The 18,805-nt window shown below is 35.4% G+C and overlaps 1 protein-coding gene across 1 annotated transcript in view; it reads left to right on the top strand.

The window, feature by feature from the left end:
* Window positions 1-18,805, top strand: part of ITGBL1 (integrin subunit beta like 1) — a 150,498-nt gene that overhangs the window by 52,510 nt on the left and 79,183 nt on the right. Inside the window, exons 3-5 of the mRNA XM_068425577.1 lie at window positions 9,033-9,179; window positions 12,959-13,081; window positions 16,631-16,771. Of these exons, the coding sequence (XP_068281678.1) occupies window positions 9,033-9,179; window positions 12,959-13,081; window positions 16,631-16,771 (411 nt within the window). The remainder of the gene's footprint in view (window positions 1-9,032; window positions 9,180-12,958; window positions 13,082-16,630; window positions 16,772-18,805) is intronic.

Genomic DNA, 18,805 nt, shown 5'->3' with positions numbered 1-18,805 from the left:
TGGACTAGATGACCTGCAGAGGTGCCTTCCAACCTCTGCCAGTCTGTGATTCTATTATTTTGTGACTTTCTCTAGTCATGACATATACCAATGGATATATCATTGATGCCATATGTCAATGAATATTTCAAAGACTGTGATGTAAAATGTAAAGTGTGAAGAATGCAATTAGCTAGATTATTCAGTAAAATGGTAGTAAAATTGCTTGCGTTCCCAATAACTGAGCTTGCCAAATGTTATATGATTTTGTGCAACCTGAGACTATTAACTAAAGCAAGGTTAGGCTTTAGCAGATGCATAATTTAATATTGACTAAGTGGAAATTTAGGTAATTTAAAATGAAAATAACTTCTTTGACCAGAACAGGGAAAAGGGAAAAAAGAGACAGGTCTGGACACTCACAGTGGGCTGTTCTGGTTTTAAAGTCTGTGATTAACTAAACATCCCCATTAAGCACTGTAGGATTAGATCCTCCCTATTATACTGTGTTAATACATATTTGCTGAAAACTTGGTTTTTAATGCTGAGTTTGGGGTTTAAGCAGAAGCAGGTAGATGGAGATGTAGAATGGGCCATGTAACCATATTACCTGACACACACAGAGCTGTGTGCAGGGAAATTTTAAGAGCACACGAGACGATCTCACCTAGATCTGTCTCTTGCTGTGACTGATCTTCAGTACTTAATGGAACAGTGAGAGAGAAAATATTCAAAAAATTAAACCTAGTAATGGACTATGTAAAAGAGTAAAAATCCTTCCTAGCCTCTTTCAGAAACTGTTGTTCTGACATTCTGAAATACAGGATTAGGGTAATACATGTTAAAAAACAACTTATGACCAGCATATACAATTAAAGTCTTTTATAAGCATTACTGTAATTTAGATTCTAATCTTGGCCGTGGAATTGCAATTGACAGTAAGTGTAGTTTTATACTTTAAGACTAAGTAAAATCACGCATGATAACCTCTTTGGACAGCGAAAGATAACTGTAGTCTCGGTAGGGGAGAATATTATCTTTTTTTTTTTTTCTTCTTTTTTCAGTCTTAAAGAAGTTAAGTAAAAGTTTGAATTCTTTAAACACTCTGATGTTTTTATCTTCTAGAAACACTTTTCTGTTGATATTGTTTATTTAATTTTAATGTCTAAAATACCCTCTGGGGGGCAATGTTTTGATTTAATTTTTTTTTTAAATTCCAGTTTAGTTTTCTAGTCTATTTCAATTTGTGAAGATACTGATTTTAAAATAATGTTTGATCTGATCAATAGTTTCTCATTTCTATTACTGTAATAAATAACAGTTTTTGTCTAATGAGAGCACATTACTTACAGATCATGTATGCTGCTGATACGAACCTTAAATGCTTTCTTAAAATATTCTTCTGCAAATACTAACACTTTTTATCTCCTAATTTAGCAATAGTACTTCAAAATCAACTTGTTTGCACAACTTGTATTGGGATATGGGTAGAAGATTTTAAAACTGCAGTATTCACATTGACTCAAGTGATGGAGAACACACCAAAGTATTAAGTTCCTTATGTCAACCTGGAACAAAGAGGGTATTGCTGGAAATAATATTGCAGTGTGTGTATAATAGAAATATCTATTATAGCTAGTTGATTTATAACCTGAAAATTAAATAACCTCAGTAGTTATGCCCTCACACCCACCTCTGGCATATTTTTTATATTGTAATGTGGGTTCTGATTGTTTTTCTTCTTTTAAAACACTGTTGAATATTTGTTTACTAAAACATTGTGCTAAGCAATCCCTGCAACACATAGCACAAGTGCAATAGGACTTTTTTTTTTTTTGCTTTATCTACTAGAGGGCTTTTTCTTAAGAAGTATATACAGTAATTTGATTTCTTTTTATCCGTTCTCTAGTACATCTGTTGGAGTTACGATTTAACACTGTTTATGATGTCTTTGTTGTTAAAGTGCATTCAGTAATAACTAAATTGAGATGATTTGTCACCATGTTTTATTTTAACTCTGAAAATCCATTTCAGATGGTCTTAAAGGAGTGGGGCAAATCCAATCACTAGAGAGCTGAGAGACAAACTGTGTTACAGACGCTGTGTGCTCTTGTCACAGTGACTCAGGTGCTCTCCCACGCTGCCCAAAGGCCAGCCCTGAATGTTTGTATCCATTATTCTGGGCTGCTGGCATGTCTGGACACCCTAAATAAACATAGAGAAATTGGCTTAACATAAGAACTTCTAAGTTCAAAGTTTTTTGCATTTTTAATAGCCTTTTGAGAATAGGTAGATAAAGGTTTAGTTTTTTTCCTCCATAAAGTCCTTGGGGCTTACTGTGTCACTTTGAAAATCTCTGATGCAGTTCTTATCAGGGCTGTGGGTTGATGATAAAGGGGCTTGAGTGGCAAAATTGGCTTGAAATGCTCTATCATTAGGCAGTTGTCTCCCCTCAAATTTCCCCCTGGGTTTTTTTTGAGTTTTTAAATTCAAATCAGCCCCCTTAACCAATCTATAGTTTAGCCTTATAGTGTCAGCATAGGAAGAGAAACAAGTGATTGGGATGTGAAGGAGGAGCCAGTATTTTTGTGAAAACCTCAGCATTGCTGAACCTAATTGCAGTGGGGATGGAATCACCAGTGTATACTGTAAAGGTCTAGAAGACGGCTGCGTTTCATCGAAGGTAGCACAACAAGACCTCAACCTTAAAGAGAGATTAATTTCAAACATATTGACATAGGAAAAAAAAATACCAACTTTTTTTTTTCAGAAACTGCAACAAGTTTTTCAGAAATTCCAACTCGAACAATTCTGAAAAAAGAGACTCAGAGATACCTCAGCTGAATGGAAGGTATAGTTATTGAGAATCCCAAATGCAACTAAATAGAATAGGCCATTTTGCTAATCTTACCCTATGTGAAATATTTTCGCTAGTTTTACATTGATGTAAAGTAGCAGAACCTGCTTCACTAGCTACAGGAAAGAAAGTCATCCAGTTGGAAAGAGCTAATGAAAACATCTTCACTGTGCTGATCTAGGCTGAAAGTGCAGAACAATTTTTTAATTCTTTACTTTCCCAAAATTTTCAACTCCTAACAACTCAATCATCCTTCCTATCTAACATTCCAATTTAAAGTGGATCCATAACAACAAGTTCTTCATATTTCTTCACCTATTTCATGAAGTGGTTTTTAGATTTGAAAAGCACTTCATGAATCACTCAGTGGTTGCTAAAAATGAATAATAATGAGCCCAATTCAATTATCATGCCAGCTGCTGATTTCCTTCTATGGCTGACTTTATGCTATAGACAGAAATCCTTATGCTAAATCTCACCTGTATGTAGGAAACTGATTCCATTACAATTTTAAAATCAGAACTGCCCTCAATTGTGCTCTTATATAGAATGATTGGGCTTTAGTTATTAAAAATAAGTGACAGATAGGACATCAGAGTGTATTTGAATGTCTGGTCAAACAGCCTGTATCTTTGTACTCCAATAAGAAACTTCTTTTGTAGTGAGAGTTACTGTGCTATAACTAATGCTGCATGACCACATAAATAGGTACTCTACCAAAGGCAGTATCTTCAATAGTGTTGGCTTAATGAACCAAGGATTTATTTAAGAGCTTGGTCCTTGCAGTTAAGCAAGCACATGATTATAGTTTTACAATTCTCCCTAGACAGGAAGTTCTCTTTTCATCTTACTGAGAAAAAGGGTGAATGAAATTTCAAAGATACTATGTTGCCTCATTGGGTTTTTGTTTGTTTGGTTTTTAAACTAGCTATCTCTAACCATACGTAACATCTGAAAGCTCTCAAACACCAAGAAATTTGTCCTTACCAAAATTTCTATGACAAAGTTAATTATCATTATCAGCGTTAAAAAGAAGAGAATTTAAGCTCATTTCTTGGAGCCCTGGTGATGTTGTCCTGTGCCAGAGGTTATCCAGACAATTAAAGATCCAAGAGTTGAATCCAGTAACCTTTCGATCAATTCGAAGTCTTAACCTCAAGATCAGTCTTTTCTTATTTTTCTTTTCTGCTAAGTGGTTCTAAGGAATCTGCATTTTTGTGCCCCACCATTACTCAGTAGACAAGATAGTCACGACACATAGATAAGCATATATTCACACATGTTCTTAGGTGGCAAGAGCATGGTAGGTAAAAAAACAAGTAATTTGTTTTGACTGTTTGCATTGCCTATGGAAAGTTTAACCACTAGGATGCAGCAGAGCTTTCAGCCATGGTGAACATTAGTACGAAATAAAAAACTCTGAACCAAAACTGGTACAAAGGTAGAGAGAATCTTTTTTCAGTGGGAGGCACAGAAACAGCAATAGCACTCCTGAATGCCAGAATTTCTGAAGGCACATAGAAATGGAAACAATGTTCAAATTCAGTTTCTGGTTTACCTAATAATTATGTAATATAATTGTTTTCATAAAATGATGGAGTTCAACCTATAAGTAAGCTGAGATCCTTCTTCTTTTTCATTCAGAATGTGTCAGGACATTTAAAACCTAACATAGATTATGGTATAGGTAAGTGAAGCAAAAGAAAATAAACGAACGAATCTTTATTTGCATGCATACATGTCTAGTGATGCACCAAACTCCAAAGTCCCACCGGTTAAGTTTGTGTATCCTATTCAATCATTGTATGCTTCCCAGTAGTTTACTGAAGAAAGACAGCCAACCTCTGAGGACTCTCCAGCCCACACAGGACCTGAGTCACTCTGCAGAAGTGCCTGTCTCTCATGATGGATTACAGATGAATCCCAGCGAAATAAGGCTTCCAAATTGGTGCCTTGAGTACATACAGTTCAGATGTGGATTCAGAACTTTTTGTTGTAGATTTTACCTTTGTGTCTTTGCTCTTGGACCTATAGGTATGCAAACATGTAGTAGAAAAACGTTTTTAGAATGAAGTTGTTAAGAGTCTAAGAGCAAAGGCATGTTATCAGAGCCAAATGATTGCGGTTTAAATTACCATCTTTCAGCTGGGATGTTTTAATTCCTAGCCTGTTGCAACTTTGCAAGTGGCTAAAACTCTACAAGTGTTTTCCCTGGAAAACTTGTCTCATTCTTCTGAGGTTTAGAGTAACGGTAATTTTCCAGCATAAACTGGACTCATGTACATTTTACATACATTGAGTGTAGTATTTCAAATGCAAGTTTGCTACCATTTTCTGTCCCCACTAATATATCTTCAACGGGTACATCTCAGACTCTTTTCAGCTAAAGACTTAGTCACACCATCTTTCCACAGCTGACATTAGTATATATGCAGGCTCTTGTTTTCAACTGAGGAGGCCTTAGCTTGTGGCATCCTTTCCTTGTCCCTGGCATGTGACCCTGTGCTTTGTATTTCTAGTTTTAATCCACTTTTATTACTTCAGTCCTTCAGACTGCCAGTCCAGTTCATTCTGTATGATTTTTCCATCTTCACCTTTGTACTGAGGGGTTATGGGTTGTGTAATTGGTAAATGTTTTTAGCATACTCTGAATTTTTGTATCAACATCAGTAAAACACATTTAGTTCAAAAACATCCTTTGAAACACCACCAGTAATCTTCTACTACCCCAGTAATATCCCTTTTGGTCCTAATGTTGTTTTCTTGCCTTAAATCAAGTTGTGATTCTTTTATATTTCTAGACTACCTTATCCAGAATAATTTTTTTTTGCTAAGTGGCATTGTATCCAATATATATGATCATATCAGCTATATTTCCTGTGTTACTTTTCTTAAAATATCAGTTATCTTATAAAGAGAGATGCCAGGTTAATTTGGCATAATGATAGTCTATTCTGGGATAAAGCTGTTATTCATTATATTCCATTTTTCATTACCTCAGTGTCTCTAGCTATGCGATGCTTCATAATTTGTTTCAAAGCCTTGCACAGCTCATGAGGTCAGAGCCACTTGTTTTTATGTTGCCTGGATCATTTACGTCTCTTTTTCTTAAAGCAAAAAAAAAGTTAGTTTTTTTATTTTTCAGACATTAGATTGCCAGCCTGATAGAGTCATTAAAAGTCGTTGTTACTAAACTGGCCTTTCATGTGCAAGTACTCTAAATACTCTCGAGTGAAGATTATGGGTCTTGCCCTCCTGGTCTAGACACTTCCTTAAAAACAGTTTTATGTCTTTGTTTTGTTCTCATATTAGATGAGTAATTTTCATTTCCACAGTCTGTATCATTAGCCACATTGCATTTGCTACTGTAGTCAGCATCCCCATATTAATTTTGTTTTGGACAGTCTGTAAATTATCTTTAATCTTAACTCCTTTTTGCTGCTTGGCGAAGACACTTTTTCCTGTTTTCTTTTTATTTGGATGATGAAAACACATTTTAGTACTTGCAATTTTGCAAGATCTGACCCTGCCTAACATTTTCTGTTCGCACTTTCTCCATAGATTTTCTGACATCTGACAGTTTTCCTTGCATATTAGTTTAATTTTCCACTCTACAAGCTTTCTGCATACTCCAGATATACTCTCTGAGGTGATTGCTCATCTAGTTAGAAGTGGAGCCCTTTGTTATAAAAGGTTTATCCAAATGTTTGAAGCTGCAAGTTTTTCACAGCCCACAGCCACAGTCTTTTTCTTAAAGGAATTTTAGCACTTCCTTGAGTCTTCGTTATTTCCTTTATTTTCTGATTTTTAAAGTGAAATTCTGATTTACTTATGTTTAGCATTTATTCATGTTACAGACATTTTTTAAAAAGTGGAATGAGTGTGTCATCACTTACTCTGAGATATAGCTTTCTTGACCAACTATTTAATAAGGTCTTGTAGCTCACTTTTCTTCTGTTGTGTGTCACATCCTCAGATACCTGTGTCTGCCCCTTCTTGGTAGAATTTATTTTCTGGGAAGTTACAATATCACCTCACAGCTTTCATAGTGCTATTTACTCCTTACTTACTATTTCATAATACTATTTGCTTTCTAAATAACACAGAAATTTATATACAACAAAAGGGATCCTACACAGACCTTTCTGAAAGGGATCCGAAAAAAATTAGAAACATTTTGTACCCTCTCTAATTTTCGTACAGTGTATTACATGCTCGGTTTATAGCTCATCACATCACTATTTTTGCCATGAGGAAGACCGTAAGATTGGTACATGTGGATGTGGGAAATAAGCAAGAAGAGAATTACTATGTCAAACTGACTTGCAGATCTACTGCATCATCTATGTGACAGGGAAGACAGTGAGTTATACAAGCTATTGCAGGCAGTTTTTATGGCCTTCCATGCTTCAATATAGTCCTCTCACTCAAATTTTTGGGCAGAATGTTGCCATTGCTTTTCAATTAAAAAAAAAAATCCATCTGGTAAAATTACGATATTTTAAGTGGGTGGTCAAGGTGAAAATCGTTAATACAATCTTACAAATTCGTATTAGTTAACTTCTTTATAGTTGCTTTCAGTTGCAAGCAAGAGCTTTTCCATTGTTTCTCTCAGTTTAATTTCATTAATTTCATTTTTTTTTGTATTTTCTTGTTAAATAAAGTCAAGAAACTGCTCTGTGTAGCTACTGTCATGGAAGTCTTTTATTAATTTTCTTTAAGTGGGCTGTATGAATTTTAAGTGACATTATTTTTTTCCTTTATGCACCGTATGTTAGATTAGTGCATCTCTAACAGAGAGGTTAGTGCTGCTGGACCATCAGTACTAACCAGCAGTGGCTTCTGCCTTACTCTGTCATTTAGACATGGGAACAGGAAAATCAGTCCTCCTTTTATCACAGCATCTTTTATCCACCAGCAGACATCAAACTGTTAAATCACAAAAGGGCCTAACATGGAAAATGTAAAGTCATTGTGGTAAGTAATCCTTGAAAGGAAGGAAAATATAGGGAGATAGTTGTTTTGTCTTTAGTTTTTTTAAGGTGCCCTAGGACTTATCACCATTTTCCAGAATGGCTTATGCTGTCGCCTGTCAGTGAAGCAAAGTAATCACAAGAGTAGGTTTTTATTATATATTTTATATGCTACTTTTTTCCCTTTATCCTTTACCAACAGAGAGTTATTCAGAAATTTTTAAGGTGGAAACTCCTGTTTTAAAACAAGAACTAACATGGTTCTCTCACGTGTTTTTGAACTATGTTTTTTTCAGCTATTGAGTTGTATCTTGTCTTAGAACCATCTTGGAAGGCAGACAAAATTTTATTGAGCAACAAAGATACTCCTCTTTCTCTTTAAAATTTTCTATTTCAATAGTTATTTAAATTCCTTCTTGTTGGCAGCAAACTGGGCTTGTATTTTCAGGCACTTGATTCTAACTGCAGGCAACAGATGCATTTAAAACAGACTGCAATAAGATTCTATTTTTGAGATGTTGTGATTAGAAGGGAATCTTCTTCTGTCAATCAGATATACATTAAAATGGTATTTATTTTAAAATAGAATATATATTTTAAAAATCGAACTGGTAGCCGGAAGAGGCTTCAGGAAGAAGGATTTGCATCCTTCAGTAGAGGTAGAAGCTGCAGCTGCTGCTGCTGCTGCATGAGGGAGTTACTGCTTGCTGCTGTAGCTGGGCCTCTCCATGGTCCTTTTCAGGGTTTGTACCATAATAGTTACTCCTCTGTCCTCAGGCTGCAGTTTCTAGCTGTTCTTTGCCTACAGCTGGCCAAGGAGTTTAATGGAATCTCTGCATTTGGAGTTTTGTTGTGTTAATAGTAGTTAACAGTAGACAAATACGAGAATGAGAAAAAGATGAAAGTAATAAGAAAGCCCATTGTTCATACAGGATGTTTTAGTTCTGTATTCCTTCTTAAAATAAGAATTCATATGTAGACTTATCAAAATTGCATACATTAGATTTCAAAGTCATGGTGGTTTCAGATGTCTCCTCATATTTAAGATCATATTTATTCATTTCTATTTTTAATTGCATATGAACTACATTAAGTGAATCTGTTAATCATGTTCATTTAAAACTATAATTGATGGAATCTATTTTAAAAGCTGGATTAGAAAATATCGCTTTCTGAACGAAAAAAAAAAAAGGACTTGACACACTCTTTCCTTCCATTGCTAGGCCATGGGAAGTGTGACTGTGGGAAGTGCAAATGTGATGAAGGCTGGTATGGTGAAGCTTGTCAGTATCCAACTACTTGCAATCTTACGCGGAAGAAAAGCAATGAAATGTGCAAGAATTCTCAAGATATCATCTGTTCTGGTGCAGGTAAGATGTCTTTTGTTGCTTTTGATGGCTTTATGTTTTCCCTGTGTTCTCTTGAGAATCACTGTAATTTCTTTTCTAATTAGGAATTTTGTAGAGCATGTTTCAAGAGACTGAGAAACTGTATGTATACTAAAATGCTTAATTTTCCTATAGGCTTATTCCTGTGTGTATGATGTGCACTGATTCAGAATGCCTACTTTAATACTCTAGTTTATCCATAGCTATTTTAGGTTGCTGAAACTGCAGCTGTGTCATGTATTTTGCCCATCAAAAGCTTATGGTAATGGCATGTCACAGAAAGTGACATCATTTTTTTGTGTTTGTGTTTATTGCATGCAGAAAAGGCATTTGCAAATATTTTTCCAGGACATTTGTAAGCTATACAATTTTTTGAGACAGTTTTGAGCTGTAACAATGATTATTAAAAACAGCTGTGGAAGATCTGCTGAATCATTTTAATGGAGTACTTCCATCTTCACTTTTCTGATTTGGTAACTTTTTTCTCTAATTCTTCAATTTTATAACTTATCCTAACTTAAACAGGAAATCCTTTCCTTAAAAAAATTAGAGGAAAAAGAAACAACTTTTTAGAAGACTTCGCTGCAGAATGGTAAAATTTTGAAGGGCCTTTGCTACCAGTCAAGGTTTGAGGCCAGAAACTGCCGTTCAGTTTTTCCATTAAATTGATCTCTGAGTGAGAGAATGTTTCAAGAACCCCACTCTGGTCACTGTTCCTGGCCTTTAATTTCTGTCTGGATCCTTATATTTTCGTACAACTAAATTTCTCCCAGGGTAGTTGCTGACATGAGCAAAGAACCCAAAGGATTTGTGGGACTTACTACAGAGAAGCTAGGCTCTCACAACAAGATGTGGAACCAATTTAACGTAAAATGTTAAGCATACAGCATAGTGAGTAAATGATACATTTCATTTATGACAACAATATAGATTATATGAAACTCATGAGTGTCTAACAAATGAGGAACACCTAAATGAGAAACTGACTCTGAAAAGTAAGCATAGTTCATTGTGATCAGTTGAAGTATGTAAACAAGATTGTTAAGACCTTTTTTCTCTTTCTTTCCTTGGCTAGAAGTGGCCCCAGTCTGTCTATCACTGAGTCTTCACACAAAAACCAATGTAGCTGAACAACCACTAAAAGTGGCTAAGAAGGGAGTGTTTGTGAGATCAGGAGAAGGATAAATGCTTTCGGTTTTGCTGGTATTAAACAGGGCAGGAATTCCAAAGAGACTGGCTAGGGAGTTTGGGGTAACTTTGATAGGCTGTAGCCATACATATTTTGTCTTGATGGGATTGCCTTTCGATCTATTACCAACATAGCCTTTTGGTTCTGTGCTCTGTTTTTTAATTGCCAATAAAAGATGAGTTGTGCAAAAACAGTCCTCTGCTGTCACACAGCTGACCATTTATTGTAATTCTTTTCATGAATTAATCAAGATCCACCTAAAATTTAACTTTTCTGACTCAACTGTTCCTAATCATTTGTCAGAGCAGCTAAGACATCCTACGTAAGCTGAGATTCTCTATGTGGGCAATTTCCATTTCTGGTCAATGAGAAGGAATGGACACTTTTAGGACACAGTTTGTGTGACCTCTTTAGATGCTCATTTTATGAATCAATTTACCATTTTATCTTTTTTCCTGTTTGGGAACTCTCTGTAAACAAGACAGTAAGAATTTTTATTTGCATTTATTTTCCAAGTAATTGTAGCAAATAATTCTAGTTCTTTAAGTTACTTTTATTATCAGTTGTATTATTATTATTTTATTACATTAGCTCTTGCAAACATTTTTAAAGTTTACTTTTTTAGACTGGCCATGTGTGTCACAGAGTGCCATTCTTCTGCTCTTTGGATTAATATTATGCTTAGCAAAATTTGTATTATACTTGTAATGGTGAAATGTAAAATGGTTTCTGCAAACTAGTTGTGTAATATCAGTATAAAAATTATATTTTGGAGGATTTATTTTGTGTCAATAATGATGTTTTCTAAAATATGTATGGATGCAGTGTGAGGAGTATAAGTCTTGTGAATTAAGTTCTTTCTTTTTTTAATCTATATTTGCTGGCATAGTGATGCTGAAACAGCTTGCGCAAGCCCATTGACCACAAGGCCCCAGTTAACATGGTATTGCACAAAGTCCTTACCCTTACAATTTTAATAGAGGTGATAGAGGTAGGGAAAGGGGTGTCTTATATGACTGGCATGTTAATACTTTTTTTTCTAATGTGATTTTATAGTATTTTTGCTTTTTTAACTGTATAACTCCTTAATATGTTTTATGTATGGCTGTTATATGTTTTCATGCATTATGTTCCAAACTAGAAAATATTCAGGAGGAGGAGAAGGCAGTTGTTTGCTTTGCCCTGGCAACTGCACTCCAAGTCAGGTAGACTCTCTGAAAGAAAAGGAGGGATTCTTGCTTCCCTGGGAGCAACAAAACAAACTTCTTCGGTTTGGGAGGGTGAGTCATGGAGAGAGGCAGCCACTGAGGTGAGGGGGCAACCCTACTCAAAAGACCAAGAAGCAATTGTGCGACCAGACCAGAGGTGACAGAAGAGAGACCTGTTTCCTAACCCATTTCCATTCTTTCCATTGCCTGAGTGCTCTGGCTTTTCCTTATGTCAGAAAGTTTTCTGTTGTGGTTTATGTTTTGAGAAAAACCACCTCTACACTTCCAAAGCATTTGTGAGTCCTGGGGGTGCTTACATTGAGGGAGAATCTCAGGCAGACCTGTGTTCTCAAACCACTCGCTGATCTGACATGGATAAAACCCATCTCATTTGTGACAAATCAGCAAGTGTCTTTATTATAGCTCTTAACGTTCTTGCAAGATCTCGTTTTTTCTGAGACATCACCACACAAACTGAATTAAAATGAGCCCTAAAAACTTAAAGTTAGATTGGGTCAAAGACCTGAAATAACAAGATATTATTATAGAGGTTCCTACAATTCTTCAAATGAATGAAATAAATTGTAATGTGGACATCAATACCACTGGAAAAACATGCACTTTGCAGTAAAATTGTTGATATGCTATTATGATACTTATGGTTTGTTTAATAATGCTGTGAATGTATTTCTCTGCAATTAGCATGTCTGTTGTATAATTAATGTATTGCTGTGGTAATTGCTTTCTAGCTTGAGTCCTTTTTCCTGACATCTGATCATAAGTTCTTCATGCAGATGTTCCAACCAATGTTTCCTTCCTTTGATTCCTGGCTTTTTCTTCAAAGTTATACTTATAGAATCTTAATCCTCAGATGATAGCTGTAGAAAAGGGACTAGAGACTAGAGTGCACAGGAACTTTGTGAACTTAGGCAGGCATATTTTCAGGTCCTCAGTAGCCATGCCCTGTTACTCTCATGTAACCACGTAACATTGCTGTGGAACTGAACAAAACCAGGCTTCATTCTTGTGAAGATGACTAAGTTACATTTTCTCCTTTCAGTAGGCAGAAGATATAATTGCCAAAGCTGACTTCATACCTCAGTTGTATGAAGTCAGACAGACAACTCTAGGAGTGAATTTATTTAGGAGAACATGGTGCTCCCTATTAAAAATGAACCACTTGAATGTTCTATCTATTTACAGCCAAGATTAGGTTTTTGTTGATATGGATTGTTCCTGTGTCTGTCTTTGGCCGGTTCATCTTTACATTTCAGCCTTCTCAGAAATAAAATATGCACCATCTCTGATGGACTAATGAAATTCCATAAACTGCAGTCATTGAGTACTGTCTTAAATGTTTACAGGCACATGTCAGTGTGGCAGGTGTAAATGTGAAAACTCAGAAGGAAATGGACTGGTCTATGGTAAATTTTGTGAATGTGATGACAGAGAATGCATAGATGATGAGACAGAAGAGATTTGTACAGGTATGTATTTTAGTGAATACAAGAATGGTAAAGATTGATACAGGCTGTTATAAAATCATTTAATTGTGTGGACCTGCGAAATGTCTTTACTGAATGTATGACTTAAAATAAAAGTAACTATATTTGTACGAAATTAGCTTGCAAAAATGAGATAAGCAGGAGGTTAAGAATGAAGACATCCTGTGACATCCTCCTCTTTTTGGAAGAACTGCGAAGAGGATTATACAAGGTAATTCACTAAGGTAATTCATAGCTTGGTGTGTCTACCTTCAGTAGAATATGAGAAATGTAGATGCTTTGTGGCACAGATGAGAGCAAGATGGAGGACACAGAAAAAAACAAAAGAAAAAAAGAAAAATAGATTATTAAAAGTATTGTCAAGGAAGAAAAAATTGAAAAGAACAAGAATAAACGTAGGATGAGAATTCAGAAACAATTTGGGAAATAAAAAGGGAAAGGAATGAATGAAGAAAAATTTCATCTGTGATAGGAAAGGCAAGAGAGTAAGATGGAGTGAGCTCTGCTGATAGACAGAAAAGCAACCGAAACTCAAACTGTCTTTTCATTTCATTATAAGATAGGAACCTGGCAATTAAATATTATGCAATACACACCATTTATGGCATTATAAATGCTGTTGCCTGTATTACTAGGGAGGCTTGTTCTTGAGCTGGAAGGTGCTACAAATATTTTTCAAGCTATACACATGCATACTGTGTCTGTATGGATACAGAAGGATTCAGAAGTGCTCTTAGACTATTCATACTCTGATAATAGTGCTTGCTCTGTGTGTGTGTATAAAGAGAGAGTACTTGTGTAAAATAGCTTTATCTGTCTCTATCCTTACACAAAGAACAAAATAAATTCTATTTATTTAAGTGCCTTTGAAGGCAAAAAGAACTTTTTTTTTTCATAGTATTAGGTACGGATTTTAAATGAAGGTAAACAGAATGGTTGTCTGAAGTCCAAACCCAGGAGCAGAGTACAGTATTTCCAGTAATTGCCTAAAATAAAATGAGTGGAGGACAATAATTTTTATGTGCCAGTGTTTCCATTTATATTTATTTGCTGGTAACCATTACATATGGTACAAAATAGGATAAAAATTTACCATTTATTTAGTTCCAGTAAATTCTCCTGCTGCTGTTTTTGTCAGGTTTTTTTCCTCACCTGTGTTGCTGCTGGTTTTTATTGTTAGGTTTTTCTTAGCTTTTATTTCCCCTTGTTTCATCCAACAGTGCCATATTCCAAAACAGACCAGATGCATCTCTCTAAAAAACTGGTTTTATGTGTATGCAGAAATCAAAGTATGCTGATATAAAAGGACAAAAAAAATATTGGTAGATTCAAGTCTCTAAGGTCTGTGATTCATCAGTACAAAAGCCCTGATACCTTATGGAAGGTTTGGAGCCTTCTAAAGTAAATAAAAACTAATGGTGTGCTTGACTTGGTTAGGTTGTTGTAAGTTGAAAAGTTAATGCATATAGGTTATGAGTGTTAGATTTTGCTTTCTAACAAACCTCTACAGGACATAACCATATATTGAACCAGGCCTTATGCAGAAAAAATGGACAGCACGTGAACTGAAGGTCAAAGGTACATAATTTCGTCACAGAAAAAGCAGACTCCACATGCCTATCTGGTTATTGCTTCTCCCTCCCATCCCGATGTCTCCTTTAATACTCTCTATGCTGTCTTTCCTTCCATGGGATTTCCGCCACAGGCATCATTTATGTTTGTTTATGAAGTAATAAAGAAACGTCATTCCAACCCAGTTCTGCTTAGCTAGCAATGGCCCCTGGATACTCTCCACAGGCAGAGTGAACCTAACCACTGCCTGTTGTACTTTCATAGTTTGTGTAGCACCTACTTAGTTGCTACATGCCCTTTATTGCCCTTGAAGGTATAGACAGGTCTTGAAGATTTCGTCTTCAAAGAAAGCCAACTCAGGAGGATCAAACTAATGAAAAAACAAAAGCTACTGTTTACACACATGTTTCTAAAGCCTGCAGCTGTGAGCTGGGATTTTGTCCTGGAAAAGCATACAATGTCATGCTGAGATATGGATAACATGCGTTTTAATCTTTGCACAAAGGGACTGCATTTTCAAGCAAATCAATTCTTAGGTAGGGCAGAGTTACAAAGATGTATCAGGCTTTTCCAGCCTCAGTAGGATTTTGATTGACTGTATCACTTTTTATTTAAGGTTACATAAACTTTGGAATCAAGTTGCAGCTTATTTCACATAAAGTATCATGATTTCTAACAAATTAAATTCTGATCCTAATCTTTTTTATCTAAGGCTTTTTTCTCTAATGGAGTGATTTTGTCTTCAGTCAAGAGCAAGAGGTAGTGGCAAATTGTATCGCTTGATTCATATTTATTTGAAAACTATACAAGTGTGAGTGAAGAATGAAGTAGTGATGTTTTAATCTGCAGAACTTTCCAGTAGATCAAATTAATTTACTCCTTCACCATTTTCCCCTTTATTTCTTGTCCACTGTTCAAGAACTACCTTTTGGTAATTAGCATTATTTTAGACTGTATTTGTTGTTTAGTTATCTAAGTAATATGGTATTTTTATCTTCCATTCTTTTTTTGACATGCAAACAAACAATTGTAATGGAAATGTAATGTAATGTGTAGTTGTAAAAACAGGAAAAATTTTATTCCACGGGTCTAAATTTGCACTCTTGATAGTTAAGGATCTAAATTGACCAGACTGTGATAGAGATGATCAGGTCTACTAAGCTTAACAGACCTAGAGAGAAATAGGACAGGTTCCTGACTTGATCATTCTAGTAAAGAATTAACATATGGCTTTAAGATTACTAAGAGTTGTAGCTACTTAATTTAAATGCCTTGTGTCATTGAAGCACATGACAGAAGTGCCTCAGTGGATCAAAATGTTCAGGAGCTGGTTTCATCAAGCCTCAGATGAAGTAAATATCTTTTTGGGATATGTGTGATTTGTTAAATGAACATCTAACAGGTTAATTTTACTAATTCTTAATCTTTCATGAACTGGTTTATCCATGTTCAAAAATCTTCTTCACAGGTAAGAAGGGAAGCCCTATACAATGTAGACAGTTTGTAGTGAATCAAGGTCCCTCTGTTGGAATTGTCTGAGGGGTCATGAACATACAGTGCTTTCTTAGACATGCCAAGTACAGTGGGAAAATGTGTCCTCTCTTAACATTTAAAGCTGTGCTTAAATTTTAACTGTTGCATTTACCGTCTTTCAAATTTACCTATAAAGTTTCAAAATTTAAGCTTACAAATATAAAAATATTGATGCTATTTTCTTAGTTTTTATTGATTAGATTTAATCTCTGATTAAATGAAAACATGTTCTAAAATAGACTTGGGGAAAAGTGTAATTCAGATATCCTTTGTCTTATTTTATGTAGGCATATATGGTTTATGAGTTGTTTCTATTCTAAGTCTAGCACTAAAAGTTTTTAAAAGAAAAGATCGAAACAGTTAAATTGTTAGTGCCTTTTAAAAACTTGCCTCTTTCTCACTGTATAAAATTTGTTTTGGGTTAAGGCCATGGAAAGTGTTACTGTGGAAACTGTTACTGTGAGGCTGGTTGGCATGGAGATAAATGTGAATTCCAGTGTGACATCACCCCCTGGGAGATCAAGAAAAGATGCACATCTCCAGATGGCAAAATCTGCAGCAACAGAGGTGTGTCATTCGCACGTTCCTTCTACGCATATTTATACAGCTTGCTTTTATTTTACAATATGCATTTTCTGCAGTAGGACATAGATTGTGTTTGCTGATAGTTTCTAGTTTGTTCTCACTCATTTCAAAGCTGGTTATATGCTTCCAAGTGAGTGGGTAGATACCTGTGTTTAGGTATAAACTTACAAAAATCCACACCCATTTTTGGATTAAGCTGACCCAAGTTGTTCTCATCCTTCATTTTTGTAGTAAGACTGAGCAGGATAATTTGTTAGTACATGTGCTTTGGTGAGAGACCTATCCTGCAAAATAAAATATTAGCAGATTTTTTACTTTGAATGGATTGGTGCTGCAAGGCCAACAGGACTGTATGTCAATTCGCTCTTAAAGATGACCAAGGACCCACAATTGAATAGGGAAAATGAAAACACAAAGCTTTTAGTTTCCACTGCAACCTGAAAAAAGAACTAGGAAGTGTTCAGTAACAATGCTGTGAATGCATACAGAGCTGGAAAGGTAGACTTCACACAATATTGCTAACTCCATGGGGTTTTATTTGCACAAAGTTCTGTAATTTGAATTTTACCTTATACTTCTGTCTAATTTTGCTATTTTGGAAAAAAAATAGCGCAAAATAAGGTTGCTTTTCACTAGCTGCTATGTTTGGCTTCACTGAACAAAGAGTTAAAAAAACAGGTTATTTTTTTTGGCAATAGTCCAGAATAATTACAGTAGAACATAAGCGCAAGTCACAGATACCTTTCTCAAAAACATCTCTACGGACAAAACCTGCTATAGTGTGAACATCTAATTATCCTGAGAGCATTTAGAAAACTCTCTTCTCTTAATTATGAGGAAACTGAAAGATTGGCTCAAGTACAGAGTTCATGTAGGCTCATTTAGTCTTGAGACTTCAGCAATGAAAAATTTTCTGTTAATTCTGGAAGTAATTAATATCGAAGTGGCTTCAGATCAGATGCTTTGTTTGCACTGAAAAAGTAATTTCTGGTCAAAGAATTTCTTGTCAGAGCAATTTTTTGTTCAAATTTGAAATTTTAATGTGCAAATATTTCTTTACATTGTAACTGGGGGAAATGAGGATAAATAGTATAGCTGATATTCTGAATAGCTACAAACTCCGATACAAAGGTACATTCATGGAATACTTCTATATTTTTAGCCTCTCATGTATTCGTGATTTTATCCACATAAAAATTTTACAGGCTTTTGACTACATAAAGTTGCTTTCCAACACAGTACTTCTCTCTTTAGTCCTATTTACCCAATTTTCCATGTTTATATGTCTTGCGATATAGGTGCAGTTCATCTTCAGTCTCGAGCCTTCTGAAAATTAAATATTGAGGCTAACCTTGCTGTCCAGCCTCCTTCACTGCTAAGATGGATAAACTGTCTTATCTTTTCACCAACTTTCTATTCAACCAGCTGAGACTAAATGTGAACCTTTAGATTTTTTCAGATTTGGTGAGATGGTGTTTTGCATTTTGATATCCAGGATTCACTTTCAAGTTGTTTCTGGGAGGATTAATCACTGTCCAGAGGCATTTCTTCATTTTCTGTTTGTTTGTTTGGTGGTGGTGTTTTTTTTCTTCTCCTTCAATAATATCACTGAATTGTGAATGTATCAAAAATCAGGTGCAAATTTCTTGATGGCTGTCTTGGTGGCTTTGGCACTAAACAGGGCAGCAGCTCATCCTGCTTCGTGTAACTGTCATGCATGCATGATGGTGTAGAGCTTCTCTTTTTAGAGAATGTGCCCATATCTATATATACATTCATGAGTCACACTGTCCTGTTGTTCTCAAATGCATTATATTGTTCAAAGTAATCTGAATAAGAATAAAAGGCTTTGGTGAAGTAGCAGAAGGTGAAGATACTCTTCAGGAAGTGAACTGAATGCATCTGTAAGGTTAGGCTGCTTTTTTGTGCCTGTTGGCATCTCAGGAAAAGTAGTGAGTGTATGGCTCTGAGGCGTATTTGGATTTCTGAATAAGGAAACTTTTTTTTTTCTGACTT

The sequence above is a fragment of the Nyctibius grandis genome, chromosome 2 (genome assembly GCF_013368605.1).
Source record: "Nyctibius grandis isolate bNycGra1 chromosome 2, bNycGra1.pri, whole genome shotgun sequence".
Lineage (NCBI taxonomy): Eukaryota > Metazoa > Chordata > Aves > Nyctibiiformes > Nyctibiidae > Nyctibius > Nyctibius grandis.
Note: the sequence above shows the minus strand (reverse complement) of the source record. Positions and strands in the feature narration are given on the sequence as shown.